The 21,095-nt window shown below is 41.2% G+C and overlaps 1 protein-coding gene across 1 annotated transcript in view; it reads right to left on the bottom strand.

Moving 5' to 3' along the window:
- The window catches only part of asic1b (acid-sensing (proton-gated) ion channel 1b), a 349,583-nt gene extending 328,790 nt beyond the window's left edge, over positions 1–20,793 (bottom strand). The window contains exon 1 of the mRNA XM_053652841.1: positions 20,067–20,793. Coding sequence (XP_053508816.1) covers positions 20,067–20,434 — 368 coding nt within the window. The 5' untranslated portion in view covers positions 20,435–20,793. The remainder of the gene's footprint in view (positions 1–20,066) is intronic.
- Between the last annotated feature and the right edge of the window lie 302 nt (positions 20,794–21,095).

Raw genomic sequence — 21,095 nt, 5'->3', positions numbered from 1 at the left:
ACCTCGAAGGCCAGATTTGAAGAACCAGCGGTTGGTATGCTTAGCTTAGATTTTATAGACAGATTTAATCCAAATAGATTTTTATCTAAATATGGAAGTAAAATGTTCAGTTGGGTGTTTACAAATGAACAGTGTAATAAACAGAACGGTGGTGTTGTTTACTGCTTGTATCACGGGGGAAGTGACTTCTGAGCTGTAGTCAATTACTGCCTTTATCATGTGCCATGAGACAAAGATGGTCGTCATAGTTAAACCAAGTAAAAAATGGTGATTTTGATATGCCAATACATAGAGGTACTCACTCAAATTTTTTTTTTACAAAATCAGGCAACCTGCATAGGACCACTTGAGATGGAATAACAAACACTAATGAAGCATGAAATTAAAAATGACTGTACTGTATAACGCCATGGGCATTGTTTGGACTCCGGACAGCTGCCATTTGCTGCTATTGTCAAGCAACTGTTTGATGCCGTACACAACAATGTACGTCGTTCACTTAGAGAAGGCTAATGGTTGAGAGGCAGGAATTTGCCAATAGTTGCTGCAAGCTTTTTATAATTGACCGATTGTTGTGTGAAAAGGCGGGAATTACAGAGAGGGGTTAAAGCAATGCAAACACGTGCACACATGATGTAGTCCATCCATCTTCTATACCGCATAATCCTTTTCAGGGTCACGGGGAAACCTGGAGCCTATCCCAGGGAGCACGGGGCACGAGGTGGCACGAGGACAGGGTGCCAATCAATCGCAGGGCACAATCACATACACACTCACACACAAATTCATACACTACGGGCACTTTGGACATGCCAATCAGCCTACCATGCATGTCTTTGGACTGGGGGAGGAAACCGGAGTACCCGGAGGAAACCCCCGCAGCACGGGGAGACGGGGAGAACACGCAAACTCCGCACACACAGGGCCACGGTGGGAATCGAACCCCTGACCCTGGAGGTGTGAGGCGAACGTGCTAACCACTAATTTTCTAAAATCTAGAAATCCCGTCCGGACGCTTTTTTAAGGTCCGAAAAATGGGACCTTGCCTGTGAAAAAAGGATGTATAGTCAGCCTACCACCGATACTAATACTGACACTGATACTGAAACTAAGTTGATACTCATCCAACAGATTTTTTCTTTAATAAACGCTAAGCTTTACTTTTTTTTGGTTTGACTAACACCTCACTCAAAAAATTACAGAAATACGTAGCTAAAAACATGATTCACACAAAACTGCAGCTTTGTTTATTCACTTAAACATAGAGTGTCCAATCTTATCCGCAAAGGGCTGGTGGGGGTGCAGGTTTTCATTCCGATCAAGCAGGAGCCACAACTGCTTGGCTTTCAATAGACTCAGGTGTGTCTTCTGTTTAGTTAGAATGAACCCACACAGGACTCTTCTACACTGATTCATCAAAATCAAATTACATACTTTTCTATTATGTAGGAACCTGTTTAATTTCAGTAAGTGTATAAATTTTCTTGCAGTCATTTTTAAATGCAGCATCAAAATAATAGAGTAAACTGTGGTAAACCTTCAGAGAATTTTAGTAATAGGAAAATTTTATAGGCACATGCCTAATGAGTAGTGAGAGTGGTGTGTTTTGTGATTGCTGGAGTCATAAGCAGCTTGGCACTTCTGCCCTCTCCATTTCCAAGTGGCTGGCAGTGGCCATTTTCTTCCTCTTCAATCATCAGCAGCCATTTATGCCGAGCCTATTATTTATGGACCCACTTTCAATCACACATTCATTTACAAATGAGAGCTTCTGAAACGCCCTCACTCCTATGTGACTGTCCGGTATAATGTGTGCTTGGGTTCTTATGCTGCACTCACGCTGGGTCATTTCTCATTTACTCACTCATATACTGCTGAGTCATATTGAATGTCAGCCTAATGCAAGGGTGTCTTTGTGGATGCTCCTCAAGCTTTACGTTCGGGCTGTATTTAAATAGGTTGAAGCTGTGGCATGTAAGAAATAAAACACTTGGAGGCGTGCTGTTGTAGTATACCACACTGTAATTGAATGGGGGGGAACCCCACGGACCCCACATTGAGACCCACTCCAGTAAATAATTGAATAAGGCATGTGCCATAGGTTGTAAGCAGCTCTCATCTCTGAGCTGCAATAGCAATGACATTCCAGTGGAATTTTCTGGAAAAGAGAATACACTTTGAAATCATTTCCAGCTGGCGCAACAAATAATTGCATATACATGATGAGGTTTAAGCACTTCAAGACTTTTCTCTGAGTAAATGTAACAAATTCACTTTCCCCGACAGTTAGTGTATATTTAATTATCATTAAAACCGTGCGCGATTATCGTGATTTATAAAATCCGCGGTAAATTCTGTCCACACACACCCAGCAAGAGTCTGACGGACGCAGGCGCAGCATGCAAGATTGTTTTTGAGCGTGAAAACGGACACTACAATTAAAAACTGAACGCGTCTGCTCAATTCGGCATGAGCCGAATGAGTCAGAGTCGCAACACAGATCAGCAGGAGTCAGATTTCATTTATCACGTGACAAGAGCGAGGCGAACTGACTGATGGGAAGAGCGAGGCGAGCCGACTGATGGGAAGAGCGAGGCGAGCTGACTGACGGGAAAAGCGAGGCGAGCATACTGACAGGAAGAGCGAGGCGAGCCGTCTGACGGGAAAAGCGAGGCGAGCAGACTGACGGGAAGAGCGAGGCGAGCCGACTGACAGGAAGGGCGAGGCGAGCAGACTGACGGGAAGAGCAAAGCGTGCTGACTGACGGGAAGAGCGAGGCGAGCATACTGATGGGAAGAGCGAGGCGAGCCGACTGACGGGAAGAGCGAGGCGAGCCGACTGACGAGTAGAGCGAGGCGAGCCGACTGATGGGAAGAGCGAGGCGTGCCGACTGACAGGGCAAGCCGACTGACGGGAAGAGCGAGGCGAGCCGACTGACGGGAAGAGCGAGGCGAGCCGACTGATGGGAAGAGCGAGGCGAGCCGACTGACAGGGCGAGCCAACTGACGGGAAGAGTGAGGCGAGCCGACTTACAGGAAGAGCGAGGCAAGCCGATTGACAGGTAGAGCAAGGCGAGCCGACTGACGGGAAGAGCAAGGCGAGCTGACTGACAGGGCGAGCCGACTGACGGGAAGAGCGAGGCGAGCCGACTGACAGAGTGAGCCAACTGACGGGAAGAGCGAGGCAAGCCGACTGACGGGAAGAGCGAGGCGAGCCGACTGACGGGAAGAGCGAAGCGTGCTGACTGACAGGAAGAGCGAGGCAAGCATACTGACGGGAAGAGCGAGGCGAGCCAACTGATGGGAAGAGCGAGGCGAGCCGACTGACGGGAAGAGCAAGGCGAGCCGACTGACGGGAAGAGCAAGGCGTGCCGACTGACAGGGCAAGCCGACTGACGGGAAGAGCGAGGAGAACCGACTGACAGGGCGAGCCAACTGACGGGAAGAGCGAGGCGAGCTGACTGACGGGAAGAGCGAGGCGAGCCGACTGACGGGAAGAGCAAGGCGAGCCGACTGACGGGAAGAGCAAGGCGTGCCGACTGACAGGGCGAGCCGAATGACGGGAAGAGCGAGGAGAACCGACTGACAGGGCGAGCCAACTGACGGGAAGAGCGAGGCGAGCTGACTGACGGGAAGAGCGAGGCGAGCCGACTGACAGGGCGAGCCAACTGATGGGAAGACCGAGGCGAGCCAACTGACGGGAAGAGCGAGGAAAGCCGACTGACGGGAAGAGCGAAGCGAGCCGACTGACGGGAAGAGCGAGGCGAGCCGACTTACGGGAAGAGCGAGGCGAGCCGACTGATGGGAAGAGCGAGGCGAGCCGACTTACGGGAAGAGCGAGGCGAGCCGACTGATGGGAAGAGCAAGGCGAGCCGACTGATGGGAAGAGCGAGGCGAGCCGACTGACGGGAAGAGCGAGGCGTGCCGACTGACGGGAACAGCGAGGCGAACATACTGACGGGAACAGCGAGGCGAGCCGACTGACGGGAAGATGGCGGAAGATTTGTTCAATATAAGCAAGTTTGTCATTGTACTGTTTTGTTGTTGTTGTTGTGTTTTTCATTAAGAATAATAATGAACCCACAATTTAAACAATTGCCGCCCCCAAACTGCTGCTAATTTGAAAGAGAAAGTGAAATGCCAAACACTGTGTAACACCGGGAACACTGACTATCGCAGCAAACCTAGTGACAACCATCCATCACTTTATAGCCAAATATAAAAGCAGTTTAAATGATTTCAGTGTGTGTATCAGTACTTTTTGTACCTTTTCAGCACATTTTATCAATACCGTGACTATACTGATAACCGTGATAGTTTTGGTCACGATAACTGTGATATGAAATTTCCATACCGTTACATCTCTCATTTTCATTGACGCTTTCGTGCCCCATAATAGTGCATAATTATGGGGCTGAAAGGCCATGCCACGTTTCCAATTCCAATTCATTCCTTATTCTCCATGCTCAGCTTTCCCTATCTCTCATCCTTAAGCAAGTCTCTCCGTTCCTTTCTTTTAATGCTACGACTCCGAGGCTGCACGGACACGCACACACACGGCTCTCACCGTCGGAGACTGAGTAGAGATGCAGCACCTGTTTATCAGTGCGGCAACAGTGCACTTTCACAAACAGTGCTAATTACACGGGGATAAAGCCTTGTTTATCACCTAGCTTACGAGACACAAGTTAATTGCCTCAGCTTGTCATCTCTCTCTCGCTCTCTCTCTCTCTCTCTCTCTCTCTCTCTCCTGTACACTTCAGTCTGCTTCAGCTGGTGATTTCTGCACTTCACTCTCTCTCCACTCTCATCTTTCATCATCAGCACAATTCAGTCGTTTTCTCTAGCATGACAAGTAGAAGGTGAAATGGATCGGAACACCTACCGAGTCCGGTCTTAAACCCACAGCAGGAAAAACATATAAGGCTTTACGTTTAGCTGATTCAGCAACCTTTTAAAATGGTAAGAAGTAGTTCTTTATCCGCTTAATGCTTTAATTTGCTGAACTTGCTGAACCGTATTTGTTGTTTGACAACAAACTGGGGGTTCGATTCCCACCACGGCCCTGTGTGTGGACTTTGCATGTTCTCCGGGTTTCCTCCGGGTACTCCGGTTTCCTCCCTAGTCCAAAGACATGCATGGTAGGCAAGTCCAAACGAGTCCAAAGTGTCCGTAGTGTATGAATGGGTATGTGAGTGTGTATGTGAGTGTGCCCTGCGATGGACTGGCACCCTGTCCAGGGTGTCCCCTGCCTTGTGCCCAATGCTCCCTGGGATAGGCTCCACGTCTCCCGCGACCCTGAGGATAAGTGGTATAGAAAATGGAAGGTTGTATGGACAAACCCAACTAAGTGTAAGTAGTTCTTGGTTCACACTTTCGCTAGGAAAGTATAAATGGAATGCATTAGATTGCATTCTGAGCTTTGGACATTTCCATCAGCACTCATTTAGGACAATGTTGCACACAACATTTTATGCAGTAAAGATCTAATTCAGGACATAAGGCACAGCTGTCTTTTAAGGTGCTTTATTTCACAGCACTAAAGGCAGTGACTGCTTGTAGCATGCTTGTAGCACTCCTTTTTTAGACACTGTGATAAAACTGGAAAGCGTTTGCAAAATCCTGTCAGGAACACATCCACAAATGCCCTTTCAGTGTATTCTCAAGTATCATCTACCTCTGTTTCTATGATCTGGGGAGTCTTCAGACGTGCTTGCAATGGACCATTAGTTCCGAGACAACAAGGAAATCTGGCAAGTTGCTCATATCTACCTTCCCTGAGCTAAAAATCATCCAAAGCTCAAGCAGATCACCTGCTAGGGCAAGAGGTAAGGCTTTCTACAGAGGATTTCCGCTCGAGGTTCTCTTTTGAACCATCCTAAAATGTAAGCATTCAAAATATTCAAATAAGAGTATAGTGCTTTTTTACACATAGGCATTGTCACAAGATCACCTGTGACAGTTAGATTCAATTCAATTCAATTTTTAGCTTTTCAGTTGACTCACTCTCGTATAATGTTATGTCTAGTTTTAGTCTCATATTCAAATGTAATAAAAGTTACCCTCAGTTCACACTGGCTTCATAACGTAAGGGTTGCGCCAAACGTCACAACGAACCCCCAGTTCGATCACATCAGGCACACTTCAGATGCGTTTCCAGCATTTGATTATCAGATATCCGTAAGTGAATTTACATTTCTGGCTATTTTCGGTTTTGAAAGCGAGATAAATGTGAAACGTTTAGTATTTAATGGACTAAGTCAAGTTCAAGAGCTACCAGAAACCCCCACTGTTAACCGAGACACTTTATATATACTTTCACTTAAGAATCATTTTTCAGTACTTTTTCCACTCCTGAGTATAACGTACTCAGGTCAATCCAAACGGCAATGAAATAAAATAAAAATACAATAAAACATTTAAAAGAATAAATCAGTCCCTCCAGGATTTAGCTATTTTGTGATCGCAGGAATTAGTGTAAAATCAAGCAAACGCCGCAATGTTTGGAGGAGCTTGCGGTTTTTTTTTTAAGTACCGCAGATTTTCCGCGGATTTGGGCCAAGACGAGTCATGTGACTTCACAACGCACATTCAAACCGAAGCCCTCTTCGAATCATATGCGTCGAGCGTTAGCACAGCTAAAAGGTCTCATTTACCAACAAACATCACTGTGAAAAACATTTTCGTGGAATTGCAATTTCGTCAATTCACGTAGTATTCCACAAAAAAAGGACCAAAAAAAATCAAGCGTTTTTGACCACAACAATCACGAAAAACTCCTGAAATCCTGTACGGACTGGTAAAGCAATAAAAAAGACCAAACTACAAATCAGAAGACTAAAAAAAAAATCTAACTGCTAATTAATGCTACAGGTTTGTTGCATTCATTGTTATTAGGTTCCAGACCTCGACAAATGTAACTTAAGCCATATTCGGATGGGATAGTTGGGGTAATTTCCTATTTTACACCTGCTACTCTTTGATTTTATTTCCAGCCGAATCCGAGTGTTTTTCTCTTTCCTCTGAGACATTTGCAGACCAAATAATTTCGTCTCATGATTTTAGTCCTGTCAGGATATTACATGCCCATTATTTTCCATGCAGATCCCACCATTTGTCGGGAAAAAAAAAGGATGTTTGACTGCTGCTACAAGCCGTATTTAGTCTCATAGTGTGAATATGAGTGACCCTCCTCCAGATATTAAACACTTCTTGAATGAAAAAATATATGCTTCCGAAGAGGCACTCAACACAATATACTTGCTGTTTTTACCTACAAGCTCTGCTTGCCACTACTTTAACCTCTTTCTGGATTCAAATGTATGGTTCTTGATTGGTGAACCGTGATTGCATGATGGTTCTTACATGTGCTACAGCCAGAGGTGTAAACATTGCTAACAAAAATCCTAGCAGCAGAGAGAAAAAAAACAACTGAATTTTACCACAAAATCCCCAGTCACCCTAAGACACGAGTCAGCTCTTTTTATTTTTACAGTATGTGCCAATCCCACCTACTTGTTTTCTGTTGGTTCATACGACAAGGGCTCACGAATTCGCAGGTCAGAGTTCACCTCGATGAAGCCTAGATAGAGTGAAGTAAAAGTAACTTCTACCAGAGGAGAATGTGCATCTTTCATGTCCTTTTCACTTCACTGCCAGGCATTTGGTTTGAACCCAGAACTTGCTATGAAAGCAGAAAAGTGTAGTTTTCGGGTCTAGCAAGGGGTCAGAAATCGTAAATGCTAGTTGTAGATGTTGCCACCTCGTTACGTTAACGATTATGCAATGGTGGCCTGCAGGACTCTTTCTTTACTTCACTGAGCATTAAGACAAATTCTGGCTTAGAGTCTAGATTTACATAATGCCTCACACCCTCAGGCTATGGAGCAGCGTGCCGTTAAATGCACCCAGTGCCATGGTGAAAGGATGCGATAACCTCCCCCTGCAGCTACAGTGTGTGTAACATGAGCTGCAGAGCTCACTCTTTGAATTGTGTTGGAAAATTGAGACGGTTTTCGTGACATTCTAATACTGCAGAGGCACTGTCTCACTGAGTGTGGGACAAAACTGCACACCGGATCAATACGCTAAAAATACTTGAGCGACTGACCGACCATTAGATACATGGATACAAGGTTTGCATGTATGTGTTTGGGTGTGTGCATTTTCCACTTTCTGTCGTGTCTTAAGAACAAAGCCAAGCACACAGCCAACAACTGAACAACTGTGAAAGGAAAAAAAAGAGAGAAAATAACAAACCGCAGTAAAAAAAAATTTTAAAAGCCCTTAAAATTTCTGTTGCTCTTGATTACCAGTGAAAATTCTTTCTTAACACATCGCAGCATTTCTACAACTGAAGACCTCCCTTGTCATCTTTTAAGCTAATTAGTCTACAGGGAATTCAGCGCATAGCTACTTTAATTAAGTTTAAGACATTTTGTCACGTGAAACATGAAGATGTTTGCTTGAAACAATAACAAGTAAATAAACATATTTCTTAACTCAGTGATTCGTAGTAAATGTTAGGTTGAAGACAGAACCCCTTGGCAAAATGTTTGATTGAGAGAAAAGAACACTCTAGAAAATGCTGGGTTATTTTTCTACCCAAACGCTGGGTTGAGCCTTTTTGGTGTGATTTAACGGGGTTATTTACTCAGTCTTGGGTAGATTTTGTGTAACCCAACCGCTGGGTTAGTGAACCTCAGGTGGAAGTAGCAGTTTTCACACGGACAGACTGTTAGATTTATTTTGGAGAAACAAGCTACGTACGTATGTCAACATATTTATCCATAAAACCATTACCGTACGCTAGAAAAAGCAAAAATGTGCGATACCAGTCCGGTTTACAGGACATTAAATACACCGCTATCTCCGTTAGCTTTGGCTTGCTTGTTTGTAATGCCCACTGGATCGTAAGTTAGTTGCTCAGGGGTTTTTTTTTTTTTGGACGTTTTAAACGTCTCCTTTGATCAAAATCTGACGTTTTCGTCTTCAGTATATGATTATTTGAGTCATTTACTTCAAAGTCTATATATAAACACCACTTTAGCAGCTCTAGCAATACATTTCTTGTGTATACACCTTGTGTATAAATAAAGGCGATACCATGTTGACATATTTGTTTATAATGTGGTATATTTGAAAGTTTCAAAGGGTAAAAATAACCCTGAAAATATTAACCCATTTATGGAAAAAAAATGAACCCAGCGTTTTTGTAAAAAAAAAAAAAAAAAAAGGAAAGAAACCATCCCTTGGGTTGAAAAACAATCCATTTGCTGGGTTAAAATGAACAACCCAAACTGATGGGTTTGTTTATCCCAAAATGTGTTCTGTCCTATATTTACCCAGCCGTCCGGCTAAAAATAACCCGATCTGGGTTGTTTTTAACCCAGGGTTTTTTTAAATGAAGACACTGAAATAAAATGAGCTTAATATTCATCCCGTAAAGCCAGCCAAACACATGGCAATACTAAACACTGAGAGTAAACAGATGATATTCTCAGTAGAGTTGAGCAGTTCAAGTACAAAGAATACACTTATTGTTTACAAATTGATGACATAATTGTTGGCTGATACTTCATTTTTTCGGTACAATGTTGAGTAGGGCTGGGCGATGTGACTAAAATATCATACACGCTCATGATTTACAGGTTTGTGACTAGGAAAGCAGCGTTTAATTTACATGAGATATGTATCTCAGGATATTATGTAAGAGACCACTTTTCACACAAAAAACATAATGAAGGCTGCTGGGTTTTGCTGCCAAAATAAGAAGCAAGTGCGACAGTCAAAGGCTGCGTCCGAAATGGCGTACTACCCTACTACACGTAGGCGAAAAGCAGTACGTCAGAGGGGCAGTATGTCCGAATTCTCAGTAGGCGAGAAATACCCGGATGGCGTACTGCTTCCGGCGAGATTTTGCAGTATGCAACCGATGGACACTACGTGAGTCAAAAATTCCCATAATGCAACAGGTTTGGTGAGGACGAACTCAGAAAAAATAATGTCGCGTCGGCTCTTTTTAAATTTTAAACCTTGGTTAAACAGGACTTGTTTAACGATACCCAAATAAACTGTTAACTTGTTGAAGGCTTAAACAAATCTTTAAACAAATCTTTTTTGTGATCTCCATCCTGCCTTAGCCGTCCAAGCTAACGGCAATGAATTTACCTCAGCCTGTTAACCCCGCCCACATTACATTACTAATTCAGTTCATGTTCCTGATGTGCATTTTACCATTAGTGCTGTTGCTTTAATCTGGTGGTCGCTTTAAGATTTCTGTGTCTATGATGACGTCGAAGGTCACATGATAATGCCAACATGGCGGTTGTAATATATCCGGGGTTGTATTCATACTACACACGCATACTGATTAATACGTACTGTTTCAACGGCCGAGCAGTAAGTACTGTCGCAGTACATGATTTCGGACGCAGCCCCTGTCTCCAGAAGAACTGTGGCTGGTTCTACAAGATGCTCAATAAAACTTACCATCTAATTTCCATATAAAACTGCACAAATTAGTAATACCTGAGACTACTAATACATTTTTAAAGCAAATGGTCGTCACACCAAATATCAGTTTTGTTTCATTTACTGCTCTTCACAGTAATATATATATATATATATATATATATATATATATATATATTTGTTAAATATAGGTGTGCAACAATTATTGGCACCCTTATGAATTCATATGAGAAAAAAATATTTGAAGTATATTCCCATTGATATTTAAAAAATTTTTACTACACCTAGGTGACTAGGAACAATAAATTGTTCAACCATAACTTCCTGTTTCACAGGGATATAAATATGAGGTAACACATTGAAAATGCCCATTTCCACCATCAGGGCAATAATTAAGAAGTTCCAGTCAAATGGAAGTGTTATGAATCAACCTGGAATTGGACGTGTGTCTATATCGTCTCAACGCACTGTGAGGAGGATGGTTCGAGTGGCCAAAAAATCTCCAAGGATCACAGCTGGAGAATTGCAGAAGTTTGGTGCGTCTTGGGGTCAGAAAGTCTCCAAAACTACAATCTGAAGTCACCTACATCACCACAAATTGTTTGGAAGGGTTTCAAGAAAAAAGTCTCTACTCTCATCCATCTCATCTCTAATCTCATCTCAAGCGTCTTCAGGTTGCCAGACACTAATTGAACGTCAAATGGGATCGGGTTCAATGGTCAGATGAAACCAAAATAGAGCTTTTTGGCAATATGGTGGTGGCTCTTTAATGTTTTGGGGCTGTTTTTCTACCAGAGGACCTGGACAATTTGTTAGAATACATGGCATCATGGACTCTATCAAATATCAACAGATATTAAATGAAAACCTGACTGCCTCTGCCAGAAAGATTAAAATGGGCCGTGGTTGCATCTTCCAGCAGGACAATGATCCAAAACATGCATCAAAATCAACACAAAAATTATTTACTGACCACAAAATCAAGGTCCTGCCATGACCATCCCAATCCACTGACTTAAAAAACCTGTGTGGTGAACTGAAGAGGAGAGTCCATCAGCGTGAACCTCGAAATTGAGGATCTGGAGAGATTCTGTATGGAGGATCTCAGATGGTCTCAGATCCCTTGCCATGTATTCTCCAGCCTCATCAAACATTACAGAAGACTCAGAGCTGTTATCTTGCAAAGGGAGGTAGCATTGTTTGATATCTATGAAAGTGGAGTATTTTTGTGAATTTTTTGAACATATGATCAAAAGTTTAAACAATAAAGACAATTCTTCATAGCCTTCTTTGCTCATATTTACCAAGGGTGCCAATATTAGTGAAGGGCACTGTATATATAAATATTAGTGCTGTCAAAATTAACCACAAAATAAAAAAATATATTTTTGTGATTCATTTGAAATATTTAATGCATTTAAAAAATTTACACAATTAACGCAGCTGGATTTTGTTTACTTCCTGTGCCGGCTGACCTATGACCTCTGACTTGTGACAATGTGTGCACCATCAAACCGAACCCTCCTCGCTAAAGATGGATAAGGAGGAAGGAAGGAGTTTTAGGTGCAAAGTTTCACTCTAAAAAGTTGCTCGACAGATCTTTGGAGAAAACAAAAGTAATCTGCACAGTTTGCAAAGCCGAATTTAATTAGCACAGAAGTAATTCGTCTTTGATATATCACCTCAAAGCAAAACACCTTTCCAAAACTATCTCTACTATCTCTATCGCCAGTCTATATTACAGGAGTGCGGTGCCCGTGGGCGAATAACGAAACCTGTAAGTGAGAAGGTAACTAATGCACTGACTAATTGGATAGTTAAAAACACTTGAACATGGAACACATTTTTTGTTGTTAATTTTCATTTATATTAGTACATAATTAAGACATGATTGCCTTCTAAGCTAATTTAATCGCCATGATAGTTTTGAAATTCAACTGGCACTTTAACATATAGGCCTGGGTTTTGTTATTATTTCTGTTAGTGCATACAAGAAATATGCCTTCCAAGCCAACAGTCAATTTTGAGGGCCTTGATGGTTTTATTGGAAATCTGTTGTTCACAGGAGAGAATCTGGGTTCCAAGATTGAAAAAAAGATGCTAATAAACAATAGTATTTTAAGTTGTTTTTATATATTTAATTATCCATTATTACAAGCTTCGGCTGCGCAACTCTACAGGATCTCCGTTGCCTTATTTTGTGCTTCATAACACGTTCTCAATCGGAGACAGGTCAGGACTTCAGGCAGGCCATACTAGCACCCGCATTTTCTGCTTACGCAACCATGCGCTTGTAATCTGGGCAGAATGTGGGTTTGGCGTTGTCCTGCTCTGGAAGGCAGCATATGTTGCTCCAAAATGTGTATATATCTTTCTGCATTAATGCTGCCTTCACTGATGTGCAGGTTACCTATGCCATGAGCACTGACACACCCCCATACCATGACAGACGCTGGCTTTTGGACCTGCTGCTGATAACAGTTCGGATGGTCATTTTCCTCTTTAAATGGTAAATGGCACACTTATATAGCACTTTTATCCAAAGCGCTTTACACTGTGTCTCATTCACCCATTCACACACACACTCACTCACCAAGGGTAGCAGAGCTGTCATGCAAGGCACTAACTTGCCATCGGGAGCAACTTGGGGTTCAGTGTCTTGCCCAAGGCATGTGGAGTCATGCGGGCCGGGAATCAAACCGCCAACCCTACGATTAGTGGACAACCCGCTCCACCAAATGAGCCACAGCCGTCCTTTGGTCCGGAGAACACGACGGCTGTTTTGTCCAAAAACTATTTGAAATGTTGATTCGTCGGACCACAAAACACGATTCCACTGTGCTACTGTCCATCTCAGATGAGACCGAGCCCAGAGAAGTCAGCAGCGCTTCTGGACAGTGTTGATGTACGGCTTCTGCTTTGCATAGTAAAGCCTTAACTTGCATCTGTCGATGCAGCGGCGAATGGTGTCGACTGACAAAGGTTTACCAAAGTATTCCCGAGCCCATGTCAGGATCTCTATTACAGACTCATGACGGTTTTTAAGACAGTGACGTCTGAGGGATCAGAGATCACGCGCAATTTGAACATTCTAAAACATTTGTTTCCATAACCCCTTGCACACAGTGGAGCATTTTGAATAGAAACCTAAGTTTGCGCTCATGCATCACTGTCGTGTGTCCGTGATACACAAGCTTCGCTTTGTAAAGTTTGCAGGTTACAGTCTTCTACACTACATTTAATATAAAATGTCCCCCTGCCTTAGAGGACTTGGGTCACACTTTTTTCCGCTGTCACTTGACGATTACGCCTCTGCCTGATAGTGACTGAGGTCATGATGGGCATAAAAGGTGACATAGACTTCTGCTAAAGCTAGCGGCGTCGCATTACGTGCGTTTGATGTCATGTGCCATCGTCTGCGAAATGGCTTATACTTCCAGTTAGTAAAAAAACTCTCATGTTCCATTTGAGATGATATTACCCTTCTAAAATTCATGCGCTAGATTGCAGGGCAGACCAGCTAATCGATAATGAGATTAGTTAACAACGATTTTCATAATCGATTGTTATCCATTTTATCGATTAGTTGTTGCAGCTCTAGTCATTCTTTTAAATTTACGCAAACTTGTGATATTGATCGTGTTACCTCCTTTGTACAAAAGGTCAGAGTCTCATCAGTTCCGTCTTCAGACGACACGCCGATGCATCTCATCTAACATGGATCATCCTGAAACATGGAAACAGCCTGAAAACCTGTTAGTCAAATGCATCCAGCATTTTCAGTTACATACAATAACAAACTATTACTAACACTTGCTCTAGTCCATGTTTCCACAGGAGAGTCACAAAGTCATAAGAGTGTGTTTTATATATGCCACTCATGCCACACCATTTGTGGAAAGCTGCAAAAAATAAAAGACTAAACTGTGCATCCTAAATTCAGTCATTTTCATCACCCGCTCCATGCTGGTCTGGGTCATGATGGATCCAGAGCCAGTCCTGGTGATATTATGGGCAAGACGGAAGATTTCACCCTAGATGGGATGCAGAGCACCATGCGCACACACGTTCTTCACATCTAAGGGCAATTTAGCATAGCCAATCCACTTATTAGTATGTGTTTGAAAAGTGGGATGGATCCAGAGAACCCAGAGAAAAGCCACATAGACGTGAGAAGAGCAATGGAAACTCTAACCGAAGCTCAGGATCAAACCCAGGACTGTGGAGCTGTAAGGCAGCAACATTCCACGCTGTGCCATTACTTCAGTCATTTTATATAACAGTCACTGTTTCTGCAGCACAGTGAGAACACACAGCAGGAACCTGCCTAGTAACTGTTCTCATTCTGAAGAGTTCAGAAACTCATAAGTTCTTCCAAAAGTTCAGGAACCTTGGTGGCAACGTGCTACCAATAATTTGTATAAAACACAGTACGTTTACACGGACAACAATAATCCAATATTAACACGATTAAGAAGATACTCTGATTAATAACTAGCATGTAAACAGCGATTTTTTTATTACCTTAATGCGAATAAAGTCATACTCGTAGTAAATACAAATGGAATTAAGACGTGTGGAGTATTCCTGTTTTAGTCGCATTATCAACGTGTATTACAGACATGTACACACCTTAATCACACTAATAAGGTCGTGTGGGAGTTTTCACCGCATTGTGCGACAGGACACGATCACACACGGCAGCGCTCAACCGTTTTACGGCAAACAAGAGAGCACGGCTGCGTCCCAAACCGCACACTTACCTCCTATATAGTAGGAGAAATACATGTATCTCATCTACTATATAGTAGGTAAGTACGCGGTTTGGGACGCAGCCCATGGCTTCAAGCAGTCGTCTATTTGCACGTACAGCATGACAAATAATTAACCGCACTTGAATCGTTCGTAAAATTTAAAAATAAAAACACCCAAAACTGTATACGGTACCATAACGAAGACGAACTGTATGTTGATACGTGAAATTCTGGAGGGAACGTCGGACGGCGTGGCGTGGGGACGTAATGATGTGTGCCATTAATCGATCTATGCTCTAGAACATGTAAAACGGGATCATGAAAGGAGTATTCTAAAAGCGACTCATGTAAACACTTTAATCACAATATTGTCATTCAGAATAAGGTCAATAATTAGATTACTGCTGTCCATGTAAACGTAGTCACAGATGTCTTTTTTTATAGATATGAGCTTCTTAAGTGAATTTAAACAGAACTGTGAGACTGACATTTCCAATAAGGACATAGAACCTTCCTTAGGAAGCATCTGTCCTTATCTTTTCTTCAAGATATTATCCCAGGAGTACAAATGATGCATAGTGATGAGGAACCCATGAGGAACGTAGATCTTGTGCACGCTGATTATTACAATATGAGATCCGGCACATGTTTCATAGACATTACATCAATAGCGGTTCATGCAATTATGCAATCAGCCAATCATGTGGGAGTAGTGCAGTTCATAAAATCACATTAAGTTAATGTTCACATCAAACATCAGAATTAGAAGAAAATGTGATCTCAGTGACTGTGAATGTGGCATGGTTGTTGGTGCCAGATGAGATGGTATGAGTATTTCAGAAATTGCTGATCATATGGGATTTTCACAAACAACAGTTCCTTGTTGATGAGAGAGCTCAGAGGCTCAAATCACCAATCAACCGCGGTGTGCAGAAAAGCATCTCAGAACGCACAACACATTGGCTACAACAGCAGAAGACCACATCGGGTTCCACTCCTGTCAGCCAGGAACAGATATCTGAGGCTATCGTGGGCACAGGTTCACCCAAACTGGACAGCTGAACGTTGAACAAACCTTACCTGGTCTTTTTCCAATCTTCATAAATACATTACGGAGAGCTCACGTATACTATTAAAAGAGATCATAATCCGTAACAATAATGTACCGGTTCAGGATAAAGTTACACAATCTTCCGGACAGCTCATGCAGCTACATATAGGATCTCTAGAGATTGAGCTGAATAGACTTTTCATATACAGATATTGGTTCAAAATATATAATGTTCCAGGATCAGTTAACATTAACCCCTGTGTTCTGTTTGAGTAAAAAATAGGCTTTTACTACACTGAAATACGATGTGCTTGGTTTCATTTCCTAATGTACCAGAAATCATTTTGAAACACACTCCCTCTTCCCCTCCAGGACAATCCCCAATACATGGGAAAGGCTTTTTGAGCTACTTTCCATTAATATTGTTTCATGTTGCTAGGAACTGAGATTAAGATACACTATTAAGTATATAATCAGTACTTGGTACTTCTTTTCAAATGAATCTCTATGTACCACATCTGTGTGATTACCACAGACAAGAACTTTGACTTTAATCTGTATGCATTTGTGAAAAGAACAGAAGACCAGGTTACTCAAAAGTCACTTATAAGGAAAGTCTCAGGGAAGTTACAGTACGTTTCGTCAATAAATATTAAATTCCATCAATAAAGGTTTATGAGTAGCACTTATTTGTGTAGATGCAGTCGTTAAGGCTTCAGTAAAATGAACTTGTAAATTAAGCTCTAAAGCCAAGGATGCAGGAAGCAGATTTTCAAGATTCCCTTAAACTGAAAATAATAAGAAGAAGAACAAGAAGAGTAATTATATTAAAAATAACAAGAAAAAGAAGAAGAAGAAGAAGAAGAAGAAGAAGAAGAAGAGGAAGAAGAAGAAGAGGAATAATAATAATAATAATAATAATAATAATAATAATAATAATATTGAGAAGATGAAGAGGAAGAAGAAGAAGAGGAATAATAATAAGAAGAAGAACAAGAATAATAATAATAATAATAATAATAATAATAATAATAATAATAATAGGAATAAGAAGAAGAAGAAGAAGAAGAAATAATAATAATAATAATAATAATAATAATAATAATAATAATAAAGAAATAAACATATTTTTGAGTAGCTTACTTTTCCTCTTTGTATTCCACTGTGATTTGCCAACAATTGCATTTTTATTTATTAACGAACGACGCACTGTGCTTTTTATGGAACGTCTGCGAGACTTGAGGACAGAGGAATTAGTTCTTTCCGGTTTCCCAGTAACATGAGGAGCTGTGGGTTTTTTTGTGGTTTTTTTTTTTTTCCTCATTAGCTTCAAGAGAAAGAACAATAGGAGATCTGGCTGAAGGAACGAGTGTATATATCTACTATAATGTGATCAATAACAGGAACTAACCTCTGTGTCGGGAAACTTACCGACTCCAGACTCCTTCCATAAATGTTAAATAAACATCACCCTATCAGTGTTTGTCACACAACTATACATGTTTAATCTGTTTATGAAAACTGATGAAATGTTTTGATGATTATGCGTTTGAAAGGTAAAAAGATCAACATAAGACAAGCTTTGGTAGGACATACTCCCATGACTGTGTCTTCCTAATAATGCAAGATAAATATACTGAACTTTAAATTGAAATCGTTTAGCAGATGCTCCAATCCAGAGCAAATTTATTGTAAAAAAAAAAACAAAAAAACAAAAAACATAGTCTCATGCTAGTAGTTAAATCCAAATAGTTTATGGTCCAACGAGACTAAATCCATGTTACATAAGAATCAGTGTGAGAGTTAATAAAGCAAACAATACAAGTTGTTTTTTTAATACGCTTTGTCAATTAAATTAAAGCTGTGTAGATTTAATATCCGCATCTTTTAAACATTTATTTAGACTTCTAACTGCTCTGTACTTCTACTATGAGAATGGAGTGCACAGTTTTTTGTTCTTTTCTCAGTGAAATCAGTGGTAATTACACACACACACACACACACACACACACACACACACACATAAAACAAACTACGCATGCCATGAATAGGTTAGAAATTAGGTTGGAAAACGCTGTTAATTCAACCCTAAGACGTGAACTCACCTGGAATTATTCATTTAACCATACAGGCTAAACTTCCAGCCACACTGCACTCATCTGATTGGATAATTGTTGTTTTTTTTGTTAGTTAGTTTGTTTTTTTACCTAAATGCTTTTTTTCTCCTCGTTTACTTTCTTCTTATTTACAATGAAACTGTGGCACAACTTTCTATGACGGTTATATTTATAATCAATTAATTCAGAACACGTTCATAATCATGTTATCATGCATGCACTATAATTTATTGGTTATAGTTGTCTTTATTGTGTTTATAGCTGCCTTTATTGCGCAACATGAACTGTTAGCATGATGTGTTATAAGTAGTTTGGACAACATATTACATAAAAACTACTAAAGAAACCGAGCTCCTCTTTGTGTTGCATTAGGGAACTTGGACTGGTTTATTTTCTTTAAGATATAAATTATACCTGAGAGATGATCAGGATATCACACTACACAACTTTATACCTTCTGAAAGAACTTGGTAGTGTGTCTATGACTGAACATAATGCACTCAGTGAACTTGGGCTTATATAGTGTGTTATAAACACTGCTTATAGTGCATTCTGTTGACATTTTAGAACGGCATTTTGAAACATTGTTATAACCTGTAATGTCTTTCCACAGCCTAAATAATTATCATTTATAAATGAATTATAACACGTTATGAATGTATTCATGCGTAAGGATAAATGTGACCTTCTTAGAGACTGTTACCAAAAACAATTATAATAATGTGTATAATGCATTATAGAATGTTGTGAATATATTCATAGGTCATTATAAATATGGCCTTCATAGAAAGTGGTTTACTGCCTTATGAGTGCATCATAACATGTGATGGATGAATCCATAAGTCATGATACATATGATCTTCGTAGAAAGTGTTTTAATGCCTTGTGAATGCAGCATAACCTGTTGCGGTGCATCCATAAGTCACTAAACAGATGGCCTTCATAGAACGCATTTTAATTTATTGTGAATCATTATAACATGTTATGGATGTATCCATAAGTCATGATACATATGATCTTCGTAGAAAGTATGTTTATGCCTTATGAATGCATTATAACATGTAGGGATGCATTCATGGGTCATTGTACATATAGCCTTCATAGAAAGTGTTATAATGCCTTATGAATGCATTATAGCATGTATGGATGTATCCATAAGTCATTATTCATATGGCCTTCATAGAAAGTGTTATAATGCCTTATGAATGCATTATAACATGTATGGATGTATCCATAAGTCATCATACATATGGCCTTCATAGAAAGTGTTATAATGCCTTATGAATGCATTATAACATGTATGGATGCATTCATGGGTCACTGTACATATAGCCTTCATAGAAAGTTTTTCAATGCCTTATGAATGCATTATAACATGTATGGATGTATTCATAAGTCATTATTCATATGGCCTTCATAGAAAGTTTTTCAATGCCTTATGAATGCATTATAACATGTATGGATGTATCCATAAGTCATCATACACATGGCCATCATAAAAAGTCTTACCTTTTTTTTATTTTATTTATTTTAACAATGTGTATAATGCCTTGTGAATGCATTATAACATATTATGGATGCATTCATAGGTCGTGAAACATATGGTCCTGATAGGAAGTGTTAGCACAACTGTTTCCAAGTAGTTTCGGTGTTGCCAGATTTGGGAGCTCACCTGCCATTGAGCAGCGCGAGCAGCTCTCCCGCATGGTACAGGTCATTGCGCGTGACGCGGCTGAAGCGGAAGGAGTTGAGGTTGCAGAAGGTCACGGCGGGGAAGGTCATCAACGGGATCGAGATCTCGTCGAGCTTGGTCACGTGCGGATACTGCAGGTAGAAGCGCACGCGGTCCGCGCACACGAACACGAGGAAGGAGAGCGAGCCGGTGAAGAAGATAATCCACAGGCAGCGCCTCACGCACAGCCGCTCGTACGTGAACATGTGGGCGATGCCGTGAAGAGTGGACCTGCTGGCGAAAACTTCAATGGGCGCCGGTCGCTCGCAGTCCACGTTGTCGTCGTCGTTTTCGCCTCTAAGATCCATGATTACAGCCGAAACTCAGGAGCGTGGACGAGAAACGCGGAAAGCCAGAGGATGCGCGTGAAAGAAGCGCGTGATGAGAGCGCCAAGTTTCCCGCCCTTTTCTCCTGCGCGAGGTCTTTAATGGAAAACAAGTCCAGCCTTTCAGAGTGATGGAGCTTTTACTTTCATCCCTCAAGAGAAAACCGCCACGACTGATTGACACACCGGAAATGAGCTTTGCCTCTTCTTCTTCTTCTTCTTCTTCTTCTTTTTCTTCTTCTTCTTGTTCCCCCTCTATAACGACACTCGTGAGACGACGTTAATTCACAACAGCACACTGACTCCTAATGACTGCGGGGCTGAAAATGAAACAGGTCCTGGAGAGAAATCTCCAAGTCCTGATGGAGTAGTCTATATTACTGTAGAAATATTCAGCTGTGATAATGTCAAGATGTCAAAAACCCAATGAGTCCACTTGCTTTTTAACTCAATTCGACAGGAAAATACAACAAAGCGGAGATTACAATGTTGTCTCAGGCATTACTGAAACGTTTTAACACGCACGCGTATATAAAAAAATAAACAACAACAACAACATCGCTGGTTTGTTTAAAAACAGTATCATTACACAGAAAGAAATGTGTCATCTCCATCCCTGTGGTGCTTCCGGTCAGCACGAGAC

The sequence above is a fragment of the Ictalurus furcatus genome, chromosome 21 (assembly GCF_023375685.1).
Source record: "Ictalurus furcatus strain D&B chromosome 21, Billie_1.0, whole genome shotgun sequence".
NCBI classification, from domain to species: Eukaryota; Metazoa; Chordata; class Actinopteri; order Siluriformes; family Ictaluridae; genus Ictalurus; species Ictalurus furcatus.
This window is presented reverse-complemented; position numbering and strand designations above follow the sequence as displayed.